This window comes from Fomitiporia mediterranea (genome assembly GCF_000271605.1).
Source record: "Fomitiporia mediterranea MF3/22 unplaced genomic scaffold FOMMEscaffold_1, whole genome shotgun sequence".
Lineage (NCBI taxonomy): Eukaryota > Fungi > Basidiomycota > Agaricomycetes > Hymenochaetales > Hymenochaetaceae > Fomitiporia > Fomitiporia mediterranea.
In genome coordinates this window covers 620,678-640,082 of record NW_006760386.1, presented here as the reverse complement: position 1 = coordinate 640,082, position 19,405 = coordinate 620,678, and the positions used below count along the sequence as shown (strand labels likewise).

Sequence of the window (19,405 nt, the reverse complement as noted above, 5' to 3'; positions counted from 1 at the left end):
TGGACGATATCACACCGCCAACCCCGACGCGACTTGAAACTGTCCATCACTACCCAAATCCTCAAAACATATTACTGTACTATCATATACGAGGTATGGGTCACCTTATTACTGTTGCAACGTGAGCACAATCAACTTTCTTCTCTTCTTCAATTACTCAAGCAATTTGTTCAGTTGGTGAGCTGTTCTTTCGCCAATTCTTACCAATGCACCTGAACATGCAAAACACTAAGTTCTCTGAACCAATGGGCGCTCGACTTCGAGGTATACCAATACTTCTTGACAAATTATTCAGCACTTATGTGATTGCAAGGGCAACTTCGAGAGGATATTGCAAAGTATCCGGATCGCAAAGGAACGAGGTGCCACGCTCAGAGTCGGGCCTGAGCTCGAGATTCCGTGTGTATCCTTGCTCTTCTGCTCCTTCAGGTGTCTAATATATACTTATGCCAGTGGATACGGATGCCTTGACCATTTCTTGGAGGGTCAGTTTATTATCTGACAGCATGGCTTGGTCTCAACCTCCTTAGGTGACACTGTGCTTCACTCCTGGGAGATCCTTGGGAAGATTTTAGAGTCTGAAGACGTGTCGGATATTCTTTGCGACGTTGGGATGTACGTATTCGTGTCGCATCATGGTACATTATTCTCATTAGTGACGTAGGCCAGTGACGCATAAGAACGTCATTTACAACTGTCGGATCATCATATACAATCATAGAATTCTCCTGATTCGTCCGAAAATGTGGTTAGCCAATGATGGAAATTACCGGGAGCTACGTTACTTTACACCATGGCAGAAGCATCGTCAAGTCGAGGATCACTACTTGCCTCGTATGATCCAGAATATCACTAATCAGGTTGACAAGGTCAATACATGCACGCTTCTACTGTTGGCTGACCCTTCCTGTTAAGGTCAAAGTACCATTTGGAGATGCTGTGGTTAGCACGGCCGACACTTGTATTGGCGTTGAACTTTGTGAAGAGTTGTTTACTCCAGCAAGGTACGTGCAGAGGTATACACCTTGAAATTATACCATTCTGACAAAAGCTATACTCAGTCCCCACATTCTTATGGGACTTGATGGCGTCGAGATCTTTACAAACTCAAGCGGAAGTCACCATGAACTACGGAAGCTCTATCGTCGCGTAGAATTGATCAAGGAAGCGACTCTCAAGGTCAGTATATGCATTATGATCACGATTAGCATTTCTCAATATCCGCGATAACAGCTCGGAGGGATCTATTTATATGCAAATCAACAAGGGTGCGACGGCGATAGACTCTATTATGATGGATGCGCTATGATTGCTGCAAATGGTCGCATAGTAGCGCAAGGATCTCAATTTTCTCTCCAGGATGTCGAAGTCGTGACTGCTACGTTAGACATCGAAGACGTTCGTGCACACAGGGCGAAAGCAAGTAGGAGTATGCAAGCAGCAGAAGCAGAACGCTATCATCGCGTCGAAGTGCCTTTTGCTTTGTCTGATCCGCTGGCGTTAGACGTACTTGACGTGGAGGGTTACAGAATTTTCGAAGTTCGTTATCACACACCAGAAGAAGAGATTGCGTACGTGGCAATTCTCTTATGATCAGTTTACAACGTTTTACAAGTTTGGTACTTATTATGATTCTTATCAGACTTGGGCCAGCATGCTGGCTCTGGGATTACCTTAGGAGATCAAGGACGCAAGGGTACTTCCTACCTTTGAGCGGTGGGATTGACAGCTGTGCGACTGCTGTCATTGTTTACTCAATGTGTAGACTTGTTTCAGAAGCTGCCCATCGTGGAGGAAAGTTTAGTCCAGAGTCTTATCACGCAATTAATATCCTTACCTTTGGTTTCTCCAGACGCTCAAGTCATTGCTGACGCGCGTCGAATCGCCGGCGCGCCCGAGGATTCATCTTACGTACCGACTGACCCGAACCAGTTCTGCCAGCGCATATTGCACACCTGCTATATGGGTACGGTAAATTCCAGTGCAGAGACACGAGAGCGTGCAAAGGATCTAGGGAATGCGATTGGAAGCTACCACATTGACCTGAATATGGACTCCGTCGTGACGGCTGTTCGTACTCTTTTTGGATACGTAACTGGAGTCACTCCCAAGTTCAAGCTGCATGGCGGATCTGAAGCGGAAAACCTTGCATTACAGAATATTCAAGTAGGCACTATTTCGGGGCTCCTTATTTTACTACTGTTGATCTTGACGTGGCCCGACGCTTGCCGAATAGGCTCGTATTCGGATGGTCCTCTCCTATTTATTTGCACAGCTCATGCCTTTCTTGCGAGGCAGGACAGGTGGACTCCTCGTGCTAGGAAGCGCAAACGTCGATGAAAGGTGAGTTTCTTCGAGCTTAGTAAAACAACCAAATTGACATTCTGTCTCGTATCTTATAGCTTACGAGGATATTTGACCAAATATGACTGTTCTTCCGGTTCGTGCCTCCGAAGACAGAAATACACGATGCTATCGAACTTTAATCTTCTGATGTTGTTCTTCCGCCATTTCAGCTGACATCAATCCCATCGGCGGAATCAGCAAGACAGACTTGAAGAAGTTCATTGCCTATGCGAGAGATGCATTTGAACTTCCCATCCTTACCAAGTATGCAACTTTATTCTAGATTCCACAATATTAAGGAATCGTCCCACAACGGATTCTCCGAGGCTCACGGGATCTTCTTTCTTCCAGCTTCTTGGACGCCGTCCCCACGGCTGAGCTTGAGCCAATAACTGAAAATTACGTGCAGGCTGATGAAGTGAGTAAATTTCCCGCAATAGCCGAGTGACGTGAGCAAACTTGTTCATTTTCTCCGTATGACAGGCCGATATGGGAATGACATATAACGAACTATCGGTTTTCGGGCGCCTTAGGAAAGTGGAGAAGTGTGGGCCTTATGGCATGTTTACGAAGCTCGTACACGAGTGGGGGTCAAAGCTCTCGCCACTGCAAGTAAGCTTCCACGGGTTCTTTTCCCTGCTTTCTCCCTTCGTTTCACAATCTACACACATACGCGTGACCCTATGCTTCCCCAGCCCGACTGACGCCGAGTTTGTTTTGCATATCGAAGATAGCGGATAAAGTGAAGCTTTTCTTCTTCGAATACGCGCGAAACCGGCACAAGATGACTACTCTCACCCCGGCATATCATGCCGTAAGTTGACTTCTTTCTTCTCCCATTCCCCGACCTCGGCAGCACAGAATTAAGAAGAGTTGACTGGGAAAAAATACCGTCTTAATTAGGAGTCGTACAGTCCGGACGATAATAGTGAGTTTGATATCCGAAGGCAGGATGAGCGGAAGAAGTGCACATGTCTGATGCCTATTTGCAGGATTTGATCTGCGCCCGTTCCTATATCCTTCTCGATTTCCGTTCCAATTCAAGAAGATCGATGAGACCGCCAAGAGGCTTCCAGACCGCTCGAAGTCGGACGAAAGCAAGACCAAAACAGATTGAAGGTATGAAGCCGAAGTACACGAAGCGAAACTGAAAGCATCTAATGTTAAGATGTATAAATACAATTACGGGTAGTCGATACAGTTCCACAAAGACAAATGTCAGAATAAATACGTGGGTAACGAAGAATAAAACTCAATGTCCCGGAAAACGAACACAGGCGCGAAGAATGACGAGAATAACAAATATCAACAACATTCACACTACGATGCCGCAGTGCGAAGTAGCCGCGCAAATGTTCCCTGGATGGCGATCTTCTTCATAATAGTAGGCTCAGGTGCTGCGAAATAAAGTTAGATGCAAAGAACCCCGGTTTGTGGAAATTCACTTACGATCTGTAAGGCCTTCTTCCTTTACCTTGCGTTTCACGCTCTCCATAACTTCACTGACCGCCGTACGGTCGAGATCATCGCGTGCCTTCATGAGACCCTCGACGAAAGGTATATTCGGTCCATGCACCTTCGCGAACTCCCAGAATGAAAGAAAGACGAGACTCTTGGATGCCTCGAGGAGCGCAAGAACAAGCTCGACAACTTCGAAGTGAGCTTCGAGCTCCTTTGCTGGCTTCAACGTGCTGAAAAATTTGAACGCGAGGCTGACATCGTCCCGAATCCGATCTGTTGCTGCTGGCATGCGTAACTTCGTTGCGTTCCCAAGCCCGGTCAGGTAGGCGACGAGGAACGCATCTAATAGGTCCTCGACAAGGAGCTCTAGGATTGCTGAGTTGAGATATTGTTGGTAGTCCGACATGTAATCCCGCATTGTCTCGATAATTTGTCCCACGTTACCGTCGTACCATGCTGGCTGGAACAGCTGCTTTAATGCAGGTTTGAGGTCATTGAAAACGATATCAATCAACGTCTGTGTGCACTTCTTCGCAACATCAAGGTATCCATCTATCGCATCATTCAGCCGCTCGACAATCACGACCTTGTACTTCTCTGATACAAGCGGTTCTAGACGTCCAGATAGAGCTTCCGCGTAGTCTGCGCACTTGATTTGGTCGTTTGCGAGAGCGATACAGTACTCGCCCAGTCCACCAGCAACTTCGTCGGGCTTCTCGACTTGTTTCTTGTACTCTGTTTCGACAAGACGTACCCATTGTTCCTGTGTACCACGCATGGCGCGTGCGCTTTCTGTGACAACACGAGCAAGGATCCCGCCTTGCCCACTTTCCATGGCCAGGTCGACCTGCTGATTGACCATCTGGAATAAGTCGACGGCACCCTGCATACCGTAGAGCCCGTCCGCATCGACCTCAGGCGGATCAGAACGAGTGATAAACGTCTTCTTCTCCGCAGCCATGAGGTTATCAGTCCATTCGTCGAGCTTACTGATAATTGTTTGTAGATAATCCTCGATAAGACTTTGTTCATTGCCTCCCAACAACGGTGGTTCGAGCCATTCGGGTGGTACACCGAGTTCCTTCATGTTCTTTTTGTGTTCCTTCAACCAGCCGTGAATAATAAGTAGAACGGGTGGATCAGGTTTTGAGGCGACAATTTTCTTCAATGAATCGTTCAGAGCTTTATGATATTCGCGGATGTATAAGGAATGGATATCCCAGCTCTGCGGAAAGCAGGGAACGACATCGTTCTCGATTCGTACGAGGTCCTTGTACATCCACCCGTTTAAGTTCTCTACAAATGCCGCTGGGTCTTCCTCATCCGCCCGATATGCCTCTTCAAAGGATGCCTTGATCGAGTCCGTTACATTTTTTGTTAGCTTTGATCTGTAGTGCTTGATGACTCGAGCATTAGCCTGCAGAGATCTGAATTTTGATGCAGCATCCATTTTGGCCGCCTTCTTAACCAGACGAATGGCTATGGCCTATAATCGGGTTAGTAACTAGGTTAGAATAAAGGGAAACAACAGACCTTTTCATCCTCCTTTCCCTCAATCTCTGCTATTTTTACCAGCTTAACGACAACCTCCGAGTGACCAGCTCGGACAATAGGCAAAATATTGCGACTAAGATCAGCAAAGTATTCTTCAAAGTTCGCCACGAACTTGTTGAGACGCTCAAACCAACGATTCAAGATGGCGCGAGAATCCGTAGTAGCCTTCTTTGCCTGATGCAGGGTCTGATTCCTGAAATTCTCCAGCTGAGTGAGGTGGATATGGAGTATAAGGAGATTGCGAGCAGGTCCAGTGATATCTTGTCTATCAGCATTAAGCATCCCTTCGAGCATGTCTAGTTTGTCATGCATTTCCGTAAGGTTATTTACCATCTCCTCTACTTGCTCGAAATTACGATGAACCATCGAGACCCGCGCGATCTGGTCAAACGTCGATATGGTGTTCTGCGGATTCTTGCACAAGCCGTCGATAGTTGCCATCTCGTCCTTGATTGCTTGAACGTTCGTACGAGTACCTAGTAGCTTCCGCAGTCCATCACGAGTAGCCTCTAGTTGCTCCTTGACGCCTGTCTTGAGCCTGGCGTCGATAGATGCTTTCTCCTTCTCGAGTTTCTTGCGGAACGCAGCGACTTTCATGAGATCGTCTGGAGACTGTAGGTACTCGCCGATGGCTTGCGCCGCTGAAGGTACTTGTATCGACATTGTTGGGCGTGCGGCGCCCTGACAGGCAGTGCTCTACGTTCGTCGTTTGTAATGCTATGAAGAGGAACGATAGATAATAATAAATGCGTTGTAATGTACTTAGTCTCGGTAGTCACGGTACCACAATCCTCACGTGATGCATTTCTCGACGCGACGCGAATTTTGAATCGCGCTCTACTCTAGCTTACAGTTCTCTTGCTCGGACAAATTCTGTGTCTCTACTCTTGCTGTGTCTGTAAAGGCGGCAAAGGGAACATTGAAGACACACAAGTCATGGAAAACTCTGGAGACGAGCGAGACTCAAATCCCCCGACGAGCGACGCTGAATCCGGCTCCGAGGTCGAGGATGCTGGACGCGACGCGACGGCTTGGGCTCGCAAGTTTCTCCTCGACGATTCTTCCTCTGCACACCTTCCAAGCGCGTTTGATGCCTACTTCACTCAGGCTGGTAAATCATCCAAGACCTCTTCAAACGTCTTCTCCCAACTTGTTCCGCCTCTTACTCCCGAAGAATTCCACGAGCGTATTCGTGGAATGAAGGTTCCAGCACTGCTCAACGAGCGGATATCCGCACTTGAAGAGTCCCATGTTAATTACTTCCCGATGTACCTTACCGAACTTGCCGTGAACTTCAATCTCATATTCTATGGCTTTGGTTCAAAGCGCAAGGTCCTCAACCGTTTCGCACGACTTTGTGCGAAGAAGGGACACGTCGTCATCGCAAACGCGTTCTTTCCTAATTTCGCTCTAAAGGACTTCCTCGCTTCAGCAGAACAAGTAATCGGTGCCCCAGATGTACCCAATGCTGGCTCTGGGCTTGAAGCACAATGCAGACGAATTTTAGAGAAATACGCTCGGAAGCCCACTGCGCGTCATTTGTTCCTCATTATCCACAACATCGACGCCCCAGCACTTCGTTCTGAACGTGCTAAGAGCTGTCTTGCAGCACTTGCATCACATCGGTCTATTCACATAGCAGCTTCCGTCGACCACATCAATGCCCCACTCCTTTGGTCAACAACAGAGTCTTTTGCACAACCCAAAGCCAGACAATCGAGCGGAAGTGAAAATCACAGTATTGCAGGACAAGCTCTTCCAACAGGCGGCTTCTCTTGGCTTTGGCACGATCTTACAACGATGCAGTCATACGATTTCGAGCTCACTTACGCAGACCGCACGTCCTACGCAGGCACATCAGTTGGGCAACGAGGACGCGGTATACAAGCTAACATAGCTGGTATTGGTACCGCGGGCGGGATGATCGCGGAGGGAGCAGCAAAACACGTCCTCGCATCCGTGACAGCCAAGGCGAAGCGCCTCTTCGCGCTCCTCTGCACGCGGCAAACTGCCGCGATGGACGCTCTCGCGGCCGAGACGGGTTCCGGTGCTCCCGTGCAGCCCGGGCCACATGTCGCGACGAGCTATGAACTACTTTTCGCGGCTGCGCGAGATGAATTCATTGCAACGAACGATACAGCGATGCAGGCATTACTCGGCGAGTACCGCGACCATGGTCTCGTGGTCTCGTCAAGCGCTGCAGACGGTAGCGGGACATTGTGGATTCCTCTACCGAAAGACGCTCTGACACGCCTCGCTAGCGAAATCAGTTGAATACTAAACTCCGCTATTCAGGACACGAACTATTAATGACATCGGAAAAACTCTCAGACATTGTTCCCAATTCATGTCATCTCGAGTCATTACTGTTGTACATTCTCACTGTCAATGTTAAGGTGATACAGTCGTCTTCTTCGATACCTCTAACTTCCGCAAAGTTCAGCCCCTCTATGTTGTATCTTCATAATGACTCCGGTCCATCTATATTACCGTATTACCCGCCCCGTCCTCTAGATGCCCCTCTTCCCGCAAACCCTACTCTGAAGGGTCCTCGAGGTGCGTGTGGTCCTGGTATCCTGCCAATCCATGGCATGAGTGGCATCTGACCTGGACCGTATTGTGGAATGTCTGCAGGAAACGACGGTTGTGGATCGAAGTGCCCGGGCATTTGGCTTGTTGGGTCGTCGTGTTCCGCCTCGACTTCGTCCTCTTCGGCCCCCTGTATTCAAAATTGAGTACGTTCAATATAACTATACATTCCGAGAACCTTGAAGAAGTCTGACCTCGGGATCAAGATCAATCACCAATGCACCGGAGTGCCAACCGGCTGCAGTCGCAGCGAAACAAAACCGGTCCCTTCTCTTCTTCAAGTCGTGGTCGAAGCGCACTTCCGTCGGTACTGGAACGTCTGGAACATGCACGCGGTATCCCTGTCTTGCGCGATCTATTTGTTGTTGTGTGGTATACCCGCCTGGTGCACCCACAGGTAGTTCTTCCGGCTGTCCAAGCCCAAGTGCACCCATTTGGAACGCACCCCATGAGTATAACTTTCCATCTGCAGAGAGCGCCACACTGTGATAGTCGCCCAGACCAACCGAAATGATCGCCTTGTATTGCAGTTCAGGTATTACGTGCGCCGCCTCGTCCGCCCTCGTGTCCGTGTTCCCTTGTAGGACAATAGAGTTATCCTCGTGTGTATACGCGACAAAGTGGTCGAAGTGCGCTGTAATCTGTGTGCAAATGAATAGCCGGTCCGACGGTGAACATGTGTGAGAAAACAAGGCGGAACGGAAGACAAGGCAAGAACATACGTGGGTGATTTGTACATCTACCGGTGGAGCCAGCGTATCGGGCTTCCCTTCTTCTCTTCGCTCCCCGCCAGCAAACGCGGGGTGCGCCCGAATCTTCTCTGTCTCGCTGAAGTTTGGAAGCTGCAGACGGGGCGCAATGGACATCAGCCCGAAGATCATCCACTATAACAAAACGACTCCCTTACATATTCCCATTGCGCTTGATGAACAAATGTCTCGTTGCTCAGGCCACCGAACTTCAGGACGTGTCCTTTGTTTGTCAGTGCTATCAAAAACCCGTCCATCCCCGCAATCTTGACAACCTTCGTATCTTCTTCTTCATCCTTCTCCATCACTCGGCCCGTGTGCGATAATTCAGGAAGATGGGGGACAGCCGGAAGTTTCTGTGGGTTATAGTGCAAGTCCCACGTCACACAGGGAATTGTACCTTCTGCTGTTGCTTGTGCACGCTTATCCCCCTCTGCGTCCATTTGACCCATTGTCGCACCAAACTGTTGTTGAATAGATTCACCGAGTGGCCACCAAATATAGATATCCCCAGAGGAAGCCAAAGCAGCACTGTACCCCCACCCACATTCTGCTTGTATTGGTGTTGAATCCGGAGAAGTACAGTCTAGTGCTGGTGTGATAAGTCGAAAAGGTCTTCCCCATGAGATGAACGTCCATATTTGGTTCTTTGCGTCCATAGCCATGGAATGCTTGCGTCCACAACTATAGATCACATTAAAAAAGATGAACTATGACGTATGACGGCTATATTATACTGACCTCAATGTTCGAATTGGTTCAGGAAGTTCAAGGCGCAACGGTGTCTCCGCAACCTTCTCAGGCAGAGAAAATCCGTCACTCTGTAGACCAAACATTTCTCCATCCATAGTGCCTTAGATGAAAGGAACTGAATGTCTGCTTCACATTATTAACTTCTGAATACGATCTCACCCCAGACATATACACGTCCTGAAGAATCCAGAGCATGGAATGACCTGGATATATGCTGTCAATTATAGCTGGCTGCAATGTAAGAAGGTTCGTACCATCCCCCCGCTATCAAGTCAACTATAGCAGAATTCTTCGGGAAGCTTAGTTGCTTAGGATATGGCACGCCATTTCGACTATGCCCTGCGAAAGATCCCACCGCTCCTAATCTGCCATTCGCATTACACCTACTTCCAAAGTAAGCAAAAGCCGAATCCTAAACAATCGCATACTCAACCCCCAAACGAAGACCTTGGGATTACTTAGTCCCTTGTAAATAAACTTCCAACCTTTCGTCCTCGCTGTTCTCGAACCCTGAAAGTTGAAATCCTCTTTACATTTCCTCTTCCAGAACGTCTCGTCGTTGCATAGATTGGCATAGTAGGGATTTGTGGCACTTAATGCAAGTACATCGCGCACTGGTAAGTTTGGTAGAAGGTGGTCAACTAATAGTTCGTCAGGTAAGTGCTCGAATGAAGCCATTGGTTAGAAAGGTGTATGAACTTGTTGTGTTTCTTGTCAAGTAACAAGTCGCAGTGATGCTGCGCCGTAACTCGAAGGAACAGTAATTACCACATGACGCAATGATTACGTAACTGGATTTACTTATTGTGAGAAATTCAAATACTTTTCCGTCCGGGTATGCCACTTTCCTTTATTTTTTGGCTTTTCTTCTACGACAAATTCGACCTGCATGGTCCCTCGGTTCAGCATTGTAGCGTATTCCGAGTCAGAAAGACGAAAAGAAGTAACGTAACTGCACCGACTCCCGAATTTGCTATTTTGAACCGACTTTGCTTCTCAAGGAGATATCCATTAGATAGAAGGATAGATGACTCTGCGATTGGTGGCCATTTCACAAGGTCTGCGACACTCTAGTGCTTCGAAACTGCACAATTGTGTCTAGATCATTTGTCCTATTCTCAATTTGACCCCGCCTGGAACATATTTCACACTATGGCTGCTCGTACTTTGTCTGCTCAAATTACAAAGTTAGCAATAATTATTCGACTAGAAACATAACCTGAAATTCATTACTTTCTTCATGCGGCGCAGGGGCTCAGCAGTCCATCCTCCCTATAGACAAGTCACGAAGGGTTAGCCTGCAAATTATCTATAGAATTAGAAATTAAAAAATACAATGAATTCCGATTATTCTATTAAGATTCATGTTATGAATCTTTGATAAACTGTTTCACCTGCCTCGATCCGGGTCTTTTGTTTCGATATCTGAGAGCTTTCTGATGGTCATGCTCTGATTTTCATGCAGTTCCCGACGTTTCATTGACCTAACGGCATATGAATGGACAATGCTCAGGCGCTTCATACATTTAGCAGTCAGTTCGCCGCAAGACTCAGGTGCGGGGTAATTCTTAATTCTTCTTATCAACTTCGTCAACCTCCCCATTTGGGCATTCAAGCGCGAAGATCTCGAGTAAACTTTCCAGTGCAGGTAATGCGGCGGCGTACACAAATAGCAAAATGATTGTTCTTCGGCAACCTGAGTGTCGATGCTGCACACATTCAATTCAATTGGATCAGGTCCGTCGAGCCGGAATCTGTGAATGCTTCTTGATATAGTAGATCCATTGCGTCGGGGTTCGTTATGAATGGCCTATGCAGCTCTCGGTCTATGGGAAACTAACGACATTAATATTACTATTACACGTTGTTCCCGAGCTTGGGTGTTCTGATACTAAAAATCGATGTCCCAAATGTACACCACACCACAGTGTGGATTGAATGCCCTGTTAAAATAATCATCAAATACAAATTACCTGTAATATACGTACAAGAATGAAAGTCCTTCATTAATACATTAGAGGAAGCTACAATGCATCGTTTCAGCGTAATTTAGGCAATTCGAGAACGCCGCTAAACGAGAATTCTCAATTCGTTATTCTTGACGATCCAGATGGAACCAGATCAAGAAGATCGGCATCCCCAAGAGACACTCTGAATGATACAATGAAAACTGTCCAATCGTCATCCGACAACGAATGAAAAAAAGATGTTAAAGCCAATGGAATGGCTCACAATTTGCGATTGGATGAGTGGGGAGATGAGAGCCGTGAATTTCAATCATGTGCGACTGGAGAGAAGAACTGCCAGTGATATGAGAGGGAAGCAAAGACGTGGAAAACGTGTACAAAAATAGTCGCATGGTCACGTCACGGAACGGATCTGTTCAAGTTTCTCAGTTCTGCCTCGAGTGGCATGATGTTCTCGACCACCACCACCATGATACGTCCGGGACGAAGCACCTCCCATCTCGCCTCTCTGCTTGAACTCAATGCATCGTTCGTTCTATCAGCCTGCACTTCAATTCACACGTCTCGAACTCTCGAAGTTCTCGGAACGGAGTGTGCTCAGACGCGGAAGTGTACCCCGAGTAGATTTCTGAAACGCGGAGGTGTTTGGGGCCAAGAAAATCCGGAATATGACATTCTTTTCGCGAAGGCCTTGGGTCTTACTTCTCCCTATCTCTCTCCCGTTCGCTCTGTCTCTGCAAATCAAGAACTTTATGGCCGCGGAACTATCTGGGAAAACATGCTTGTTAGAACTCTATCATTCTGATATTTCTGACTGTCCTCCGTGGAACTATGCTTCGTGATTCTGTCGTCGGAACTCTTGAAGGGAAGCATGTTGGGGTGTTCGACGAGGCCTGGGTTCCATGCGGACCGACTCTGTCTCGTCTCTGTCGATGATCGTCTTCTCTTGGGCGTCAAGAAGCCAATCTATATAGCGGGATCCCACAGAAAGTCATTCCAGTCATTCCAAGTCATGGCCGACTATATCTCGTGTCTCAAAAATAATACACGTCGGTCAGTTGGTCAGTCCTGGACCAATTATTTTGTGAGAGAATATAAAATATACACTCTCGTTGACACATAATTTCCAAGCACCTATTGCCGCTCTTCCTACACTCATCGCGGTGAACACTTTGTACGTACATGTATGTATGCAACACAGTTTGTTCGCCATCTATTCGTTCATTCGCTCGGATAGCCATGCGCCCCACCTGGAAAGTGTCATCATACATCACCATCCATCATCGTCATCATCGTCATCATTTCTCTGGGGTCGGCGAGGACGTTAATGGCATATTCCCGGTGCTTCTCCAAGTCCGTTTTGTCAAACACCCATTAATGTGCTGGCAAGATGGCAAAGAACTTAATTCATTTTGCCAGCAGCACGACGCTGGCTGTCGACCTGCCCGAACAAGAGGTGAATAGAAGTTATTCGAGCATTTAAATTATTGGAGTTACAGAGAATTGTGCTGCGTCGTAAAGGCGGACAAGACATCTGACTATGAGGCAGGGAGCATTTAATTTTAATTCCGACAAGGAAAGCGAAACGCAAAATGCACGCACTCGATCGAAACCGTGGCTTAGAATTTTAACTTTATGCCTGTTCGGCAATCGTACATACCTTCATCTGGCTGTTGACTTTCCCGAACGGGGGCGAACAGATGCCATTCTCGTATTGATATTGATATTGATATTATCTAGATAGAATCACAGAATCGACGTGCGTCGTAAATGCGGACAGAACAAAACATCTTACATAAATTTCATTTCAAAATTCTGTAATTCTGTTTCAATGCACAAACATCCAACAGAAAGAAAGAAGGATTTGAGAAAGGATATATGATATACACTATTTACTAGGTACCTTATAACCTTATAATCTGCGCTCAAGCCGACCATCATGCATCATGTCTGTCGAACACGTATCGTGCGACAACACAATGCATGCGTATTACATGTGGGATGTTTCAAAAACTATAAGGGCTTGCAAGAGGTACAAAAAAGAAGCTGGGGGGCGGGCAATGGAATAGAAGAAACACAGTAAAGAATAGAAGAAGGAAGGGGAAAAAATTGCAAGAGGGGTTGTTCCATCCATCCAAAAGCGGGTACGGCGAAGGAGCAATCATCCGACGGAAATGAATATGTTGCAGAAAGTGAATGACTAGGAAACGGGAAAGACATGGAGACAGGGATCCGGTAGAAATACAAACACGATGAGGGAAGGCAGATGAGCTCCAATCGCACACCGCACGCACAAATAGGAGAGGGTGGAAAAGTAAGAGATTCATATAGAAGTTATAAGCTGCATACGAGTAAGACGTTTTCCCAAAGGGTTCCCGACGTTGTTGACACGTAGAAGAAAGGAAGTGGACTCCGCTGCAATAATCGCCGACAAGAGAATTAGGGTTGTAATAATAGAAGAACATAGCTTGATCCACTGCGGAGAGCAAAAAAGGAAAGAAAAAATAAAAAGAAGAGAAGCTGTGTGCGTGTTGAGGAATGAGTCGCACGCAGAATCTGCATGTGTGATTAATGTTGGCAGAGATGCACATTACTGTGAACCATGGTGCCCACGGTGCTCCACGCGGCCGGCAGACAGGTTAGACAACGAGTATGCGTCGTTTCCCATGTCTGACTGTTGCGAATGGGAGTACGCCGAGAAGAGCGTAGCATCAGGAGGGAGTTGGTTCCGTGGAGCTGGGGACCGTGCACGTTCGCGTTCACCTTCACCCGAATGGTAATAGTTAGTCGGTGAATCAGACAGGGGCCCAAGCCCTGATCCGTTCGATGCGTACCTCCCGAGCGTATCCGAGGGTCCTGTGGGGGAAACTGGGGAAATCGGCGGACGCTGAGGGCCATGATAACCAGCCGGAGACGTGTAGTGCTGCTGGCCATACCCCATTCCCGTAATCGGGTCGGAGCCAACGTTCATCGGAAGACCAGAGCTCAATCCGTACGAAGAAACGTCAAGCGAAGACATCCCCAACGGATCACTAACAGGCGTCGCCACCGGGCCCGAAGAGAGTCCATTTGCGTTGATGTCCTCCGTGTTTATCCCACGAATGCCGTACGCACTTGGATCTGTCGCTCGCCGACGGCGCATCACCTCCGAAAGAGCATTGGTTCCAGCGCTAGGTAAACTTTCAGCCTGAACCATTCGCTCCCTCTCGCTTTCTTGCTCTTTCTTCATCTTTCGCCACTGTTTCCTCATTTCCTTGAATTCTATGTAAATATCGAGCAAAAAGATCAGTCAGATACAGTTCATGTCAAGTAAAAAATAAAGACGTCAATGTTCCGTCGGGAGGAAGTGTAAAACTCTCCGATATTGACAAACAGACTCACCATTTGGATGCCTCTTTGGGCCGTGCTTTTGCATATTGACGTGGGCATTCAGATGATTCAAGGTTCCGTACGCCTTAGTGCAGCCAGGGAAATTGCACGAGTACAGTCGCTCGATTTCATCGTATCGGCGTCTAGGACGCTTACGCACGGTATTTCCAGGCAACGAAACGAACGAGTAGGTCTTCGAAGATGGATCAGCACCGCCGTAGTTTGCATAGTCCGCCTGGTGTGAAGGGAGAGAACCCGGATGGCCGCGAGAGCCAGAGGGCGCGGATGCTTGCGTGTAGCCGTAGGACGGAGAGTTCGAGTCACTGGAACCCGTCTGAGGCCTGGTGTCGTATGGTGCGTCTTCGGACGAGCCGTAGAGAGGGGTGTATGCGCCACCTTGCGGGCCGCCATACCCGCGGGAAGTCTGAGAGTGATAGTATGGGGGTCCATGAGGGGAAGGCAGTGCCTGTGTGGCGATCGACGAGTTCGATGAGGAGAAAGATGAGTGGATAGGGGAATATGGGTCGAAGCCAGCTCGAGTGCGGTCGTCTACATAGAGTCGATCCCGATCCTCATCTTGCCAATCAGGATGAGCGATGCCAGCGTCTACTGCAACTTCTGAGTACGAGCCAGTTCGACCGACTCGATGGAGGGTGTATGGCGGCGCTCCATAGCCAGTTCCCATAGTTATTGACGAAGGGTAATGCTTTGCAGGTGGATAGTGATCTGAGGGATCAGATATGCGGCGTTCATGACCTGGGGGTTGGAACCCATATCTATCAACGCGCGGATAGCGGTCGGAGGACAGCATTGCCGCTAAGGGAGGGAAGCGATCGGATGGCGAGTGTACCGAGGATGAAGTCCGTAGTTGGGAGCTAGCTTGCTGCTGCGGCTGCGAAGACTGCTGAGCTTGAGTGAGATGTTTAGACTGATCGTTCTGTTCCGGTTGAGCTGGTGCACTAAATGTAGCGTGATACTGGTCTGGTAGAGATTGCGAATTTATCGAAGTCAAATTAAGTCTCGCTGGGGTGCCCGTGGCGGCTTGACGTGCAGGAGAGCCTGCCGGAGACTGGGTAGGAAAATGGCTAGCACCGGACAGCTTTTCACGATTTGAAGCAGCATCGGAATGGTGCCTTGAAGGGGGAGGAGAGCACGGATAGCCTAAAGAGCAGTGATTAACATGAGTGGCGGACAAATTGAGAAAGAGAGCAAGAGAGAAGCTGGTGGCGGCGGTACCGCTGAGTGGACAGATGGATGGATTGGCGGCGACATACCAGAGACGTTCGTGGCGAGTGTGGCGACGTCGGAGGAGCTCTCTAAAGTGGAGGGGGAGGTGTAGATGCCCTGATCGCCACCGGGCGGGGCCGATACGGAAGCAGCTACTGGGAGCGCGTCGCGCGGATAGCGGAAGGTCTGCTCGGCGGAAGAGGAGGTAGAAACGCCGACGGAGGCAGGATGCACGTTGTATGCCAGGGCGGCGTGGGGGAGCGATGCCTGGCCAAGGTGAGGGCGCCCGAGGTTGAGTCCGGGGTTGGGACCGGAGTTGTTGGCGGGTGGGGCGGAGAGGGCGGGGCTGGCCTTGCTGAGGGTGTAGCCGAAGGGGTCGCCGGCGACTTGAAGGTCGAGGTTGTCGGGCGGAGGGGTGAGGGGGATGAACAGGCGGTCTGGTGCGAGCATCAGCCAGGGAGAGTCGTCGGTGGACGCGCCTGCCTTGGAGAGAGAAATGTATGAGATGAATATATATAGCGAGGCTTTACATAAATAGCTGAAATTGCAATTCTTTTTGCAGCATTCTTTTTTTCCAAGATCGTCCTGTATATCTGCTGCATCTCCCTTCCGGATCCGGACAGCCCGATGATCTCTTGCCCAACAGACAGTCACTCCAAACCAAAACAAAGCCGCTCTTCGGCAGAACGAGCCCGACAGAACCTTGTTTCCCTCGCTTCCCTCGATCCTCTGCGAAGCTGAACCCTTGGTCACACTCTCGTCTCGCCCATGTCCTCCGACTCCGACAATTCACTCCAGCCAGCCCTGCAGTTCTGAGCCCTTCTGCGCCACAAACAAACGCCCGCTCTCGCTCCCCCGCCGACACGTCCTCCGCCCCCCACAGCTTCGTCCTATCCCGCCCGTGTCAAACACGCTCTCCACCTCCCCGTGCACACACACACCACGTCCGTCTGCTTTATTAGCTCGACGCTGCTGCTGCTGCACTCGACTTAGCCCGCACTACTGCTGCTACACTCCCCGCACCGATTGTGCCGAACTGCACATCACAGACACACAGACAGCCCATCATCAGACCATTCTGGGCTGCTCGTCTGCGGCACCTCTCGCGTCATTCCGGCCTTCTCTCTACTTTTTTCCCCAGAACACGCAGCAACACCCTTCTGCTGTCTTCTGCTGCTCCCCATTTCGCAAGGCATCTCCGACGTCCAATCACACCCTTTCCGCCGTGACCAATCTAATAATTACGTAGCGGTCACATGCCGTACACGCCTGCACCTTCTTCTTCTGGGCGATGCTTCCGTCGGCTCGCCGGGTCCTCCCGGTGTTGATAGCCTTTGCGCTGGCTCTGTCCATCCGCTCCACGCGGCACTCACGGCGCTTCACTCGAGCAGAAAGGCATGAATGAACTCGCGGTCGGCCGGTCATCCTAGCTCTGCCTGCGAATATTATTTTGCACATTTATCCGAAACTTGAAACTCGGGAAGTTCGACGGAGCGCGTACTGTATGTGCACGGGCAGAACAAGGACGACTACGACGGCGCCTCTCCTGCCTCAGCGAGAGAGATGTTCGTCGTCGATGAGTCGATTCTCGAAAAGGAAGAAAAATCGACTAGTGTTAGTTCGCATGCGGGATACGAACATTGTTCACATGCATGTGGTATCGTCATCATCATAATCAAGAAGAAGGAATGCTTGAGATCCAGTCATGTTGATAGCAAAGCCGCAAGCGCTGCATGCAAGCTTCGCATCCATCATTATTCCGCTGTCAATTTTCCCGTCACTTCGTTCTGGGGAGTCGAAAGGTAAATCACTTGTTCGCTCATCTGCTCATCTCCAACGATGCTTCCTTGCTCGCACGTACACACCCCTCTACGCGTCCATTTTTGCAGAAGCAACTTCCCATATTCGCGAATTTCCACTCCCACTCCAACAGCAGAACACATACATCATTGTCATCACCCTTCCGCCGGCAGACGGGACATCATTGTCCCATTGCCCCGACACATGGCACCTGACGCCCGTCGCGTCGTTCGTCTCGCATCTCATATCAGTATCAGTGCAATGCAGTAAACTTGTCCTTCTGTCCTTGTCTGTTTGACTGACCAGCGGGGAAGCCCATATGCGTGTCGAAAGAAAGTTTTTATAAACTCTCCTCTATCGCAATTGCACATGCATTTGAAACACCAAACAAACAATCTACTTGGGAACCCTCCTCCTCTTCTCCTTCTCCTTCTCGTTCCTTTCTCTTCGTTCATCCCTTTGTCTTGTCCCGTTCTCCTCCTCCGCTCCTTCGACTCGGCGGATGCCAGCTCGTTTATCGCTCACAGCCGGGGGACGAGACCCTTCTTCGACACAGTTCATCCGTATCTCGTCCACACACATTGAATTCATCCGCGCATGTATTCATTCATTCGTTCATTCATTTCTCCTCTAACATTAATACTCCGGTTCCTCAGATGAAAGCACCGGCAATGAATCAATCCGATCCTTATGAAAAGAAAGAAACTTAGGAAGAAGAATACATACATTACACCACTCGCCCTCACTGACCCTCCCCCGTACACGTGTTTGAACTTCCTTTTAAGTTACATTATAATTTATACACATCCCAACCAACCCGACAACTTGGTCCGTGTCGTCCGTCCCGTCTGTCTGTCTGTGCTATCGGGACGAAATCAAAATAATTTATCAGATCAACGCCGAACAAAAAAAACGTCATTGCGTGGTCATGTGTTCTCTCCAATTTATTTATTCTATCAGTTTATCTACTTTTTTTCTATTCGCTGGGAGAAGGAAAGAAAGTAAGCTCAGACTCCGACGAACCAAAGAACGAAACAAGAGGCGCAAGCGAATAATTGGAAGACCCGCGAAGAAATCAAGAAAGAACTGTTACACTTCGGCAATGAGCGTCTATTGCTGGAGAAAAAACATACTGTTAATACAGTTGAAAATGTCTTATTGCATCACATCATAATGCATAAATGGCATAATGCATAGACTTTTGGCCAGACCAAAACTCAGGTCCTCAGCCAAAATGTATTGTCATAATGCATAAATTGTATAATGCATTGAGTTTAGCCCTCTCCCGACGTTATGCAATAAGACATTTTCAACTGTACATGTCCATGGGAGAAAGGGGGAGGGAAGAAGAAAGTCTCACACGAAACACGTATTGATATGTATTATTTAATGTTGACGCTCACGAAGCACGAATATATATGTATATTTATGAATTGTATGGGTATGGCATGGAACGAAGAAGGCAGGGAAGAAAGGTGCCCTCGATCGGGTCAGCGCGAAGGTGTCTCAGGATTTTATCTTTTTCTCCAACCACTGAAGCGCTCCCTCTCACCTGATGCATGAACGAACGCACGAACCAAATTGAAAAGT

At 48.6% G+C, this 19,405-nt stretch overlaps 6 protein-coding genes across 6 annotated transcripts; 3 read left to right on the top strand and 3 right to left on the bottom strand.

Moving 5' to 3' along the window:
• Positions 1–95: 95 nt before the first annotated feature.
• On the top strand, positions 96–3,463 carry FOMMEDRAFT_74810 (glutamine-dependent NAD synthetase with GAT domain-containing protein; the record flags this gene model as incomplete). The annotated part of the gene is made up of 19 exons (XM_007261194.1): positions 96–121; positions 234–264; positions 314–399; positions 454–485; positions 531–615; positions 665–860; positions 916–1,004; positions 1,062–1,179; positions 1,234–1,571; positions 1,643–1,803; positions 1,862–2,166; positions 2,237–2,343; positions 2,403–2,440; positions 2,517–2,610; positions 2,698–2,764; positions 2,830–2,958; positions 3,077–3,160; positions 3,250–3,274; positions 3,339–3,463. The coding sequence occupies 19 exons, from the start codon at positions 96–98 to the stop codon at positions 3,461–3,463; spliced, it is 2,136 nt and encodes a 711-aa protein (XP_007261256.1).
• On the bottom strand, positions 3,338–6,299 carry FOMMEDRAFT_137669 (exocyst complex component Sec6; the record flags this gene model as incomplete). Its single annotated transcript, XM_007261193.1, has 4 exons — positions 3,338–3,743; positions 3,796–5,293; positions 5,341–5,951; positions 6,293–6,299. The coding sequence occupies 4 exons, from the start codon at positions 6,297–6,299 to the stop codon at positions 3,667–3,669; spliced, it is 2,193 nt and encodes a 730-aa protein (XP_007261255.1). The 3' UTR covers positions 3,338–3,666.
• On the top strand, positions 6,298–7,649 carry FOMMEDRAFT_100475 (origin recognition complex subunit 2; the record flags this gene model as incomplete). The annotated part of the gene is made up of 1 exon (XM_007261192.1): positions 6,298–7,649. The coding sequence occupies one exon, from the start codon at positions 6,298–6,300 to the stop codon at positions 7,633–7,635; it is 1,338 nt and encodes a 445-aa protein (XP_007261254.1). The 3' UTR covers positions 7,636–7,649.
• Positions 7,650–8,111: 462 nt separating this feature from the next.
• Positions 8,112–10,130, bottom strand: FOMMEDRAFT_71894 (RCC1/BLIP-II; the record flags this gene model as incomplete). Its single annotated transcript, XM_007261191.1, has 7 exons — positions 8,112–8,591; positions 8,673–8,792; positions 8,858–9,383; positions 9,441–9,552; positions 9,612–9,655; positions 9,707–9,835; positions 9,886–10,130. 7 exons carry the CDS (start codon positions 10,128–10,130, stop codon positions 8,112–8,114), a joined length of 1,656 nt encoding a protein of 551 aa, XP_007261253.1.
• Positions 10,131–14,627: 4,497 nt separating this feature from the next.
• Positions 14,628–14,999, bottom strand: FOMMEDRAFT_69606 (uncharacterized protein; the record flags this gene model as incomplete). Its single annotated transcript, XM_007261190.1, has 2 exons — positions 14,628–14,680; positions 14,801–14,999. Coding segments are annotated over 2 exons (252 nt in total), but the record flags the coding sequence as incomplete, so codon positions are not given.
• Positions 15,000–17,578: 2,579 nt separating this feature from the next.
• Positions 17,579–18,085, top strand: FOMMEDRAFT_164306 (uncharacterized protein; the record flags this gene model as incomplete). Its single annotated transcript, XM_007261189.1, has 2 exons — positions 17,579–17,817; positions 17,905–18,085. The coding sequence occupies 2 exons, from the start codon at positions 17,579–17,581 to the stop codon at positions 18,083–18,085; spliced, it is 420 nt and encodes a 139-aa protein (XP_007261251.1).
• Between the last annotated feature and the right edge of the window lie 1,320 nt (positions 18,086–19,405).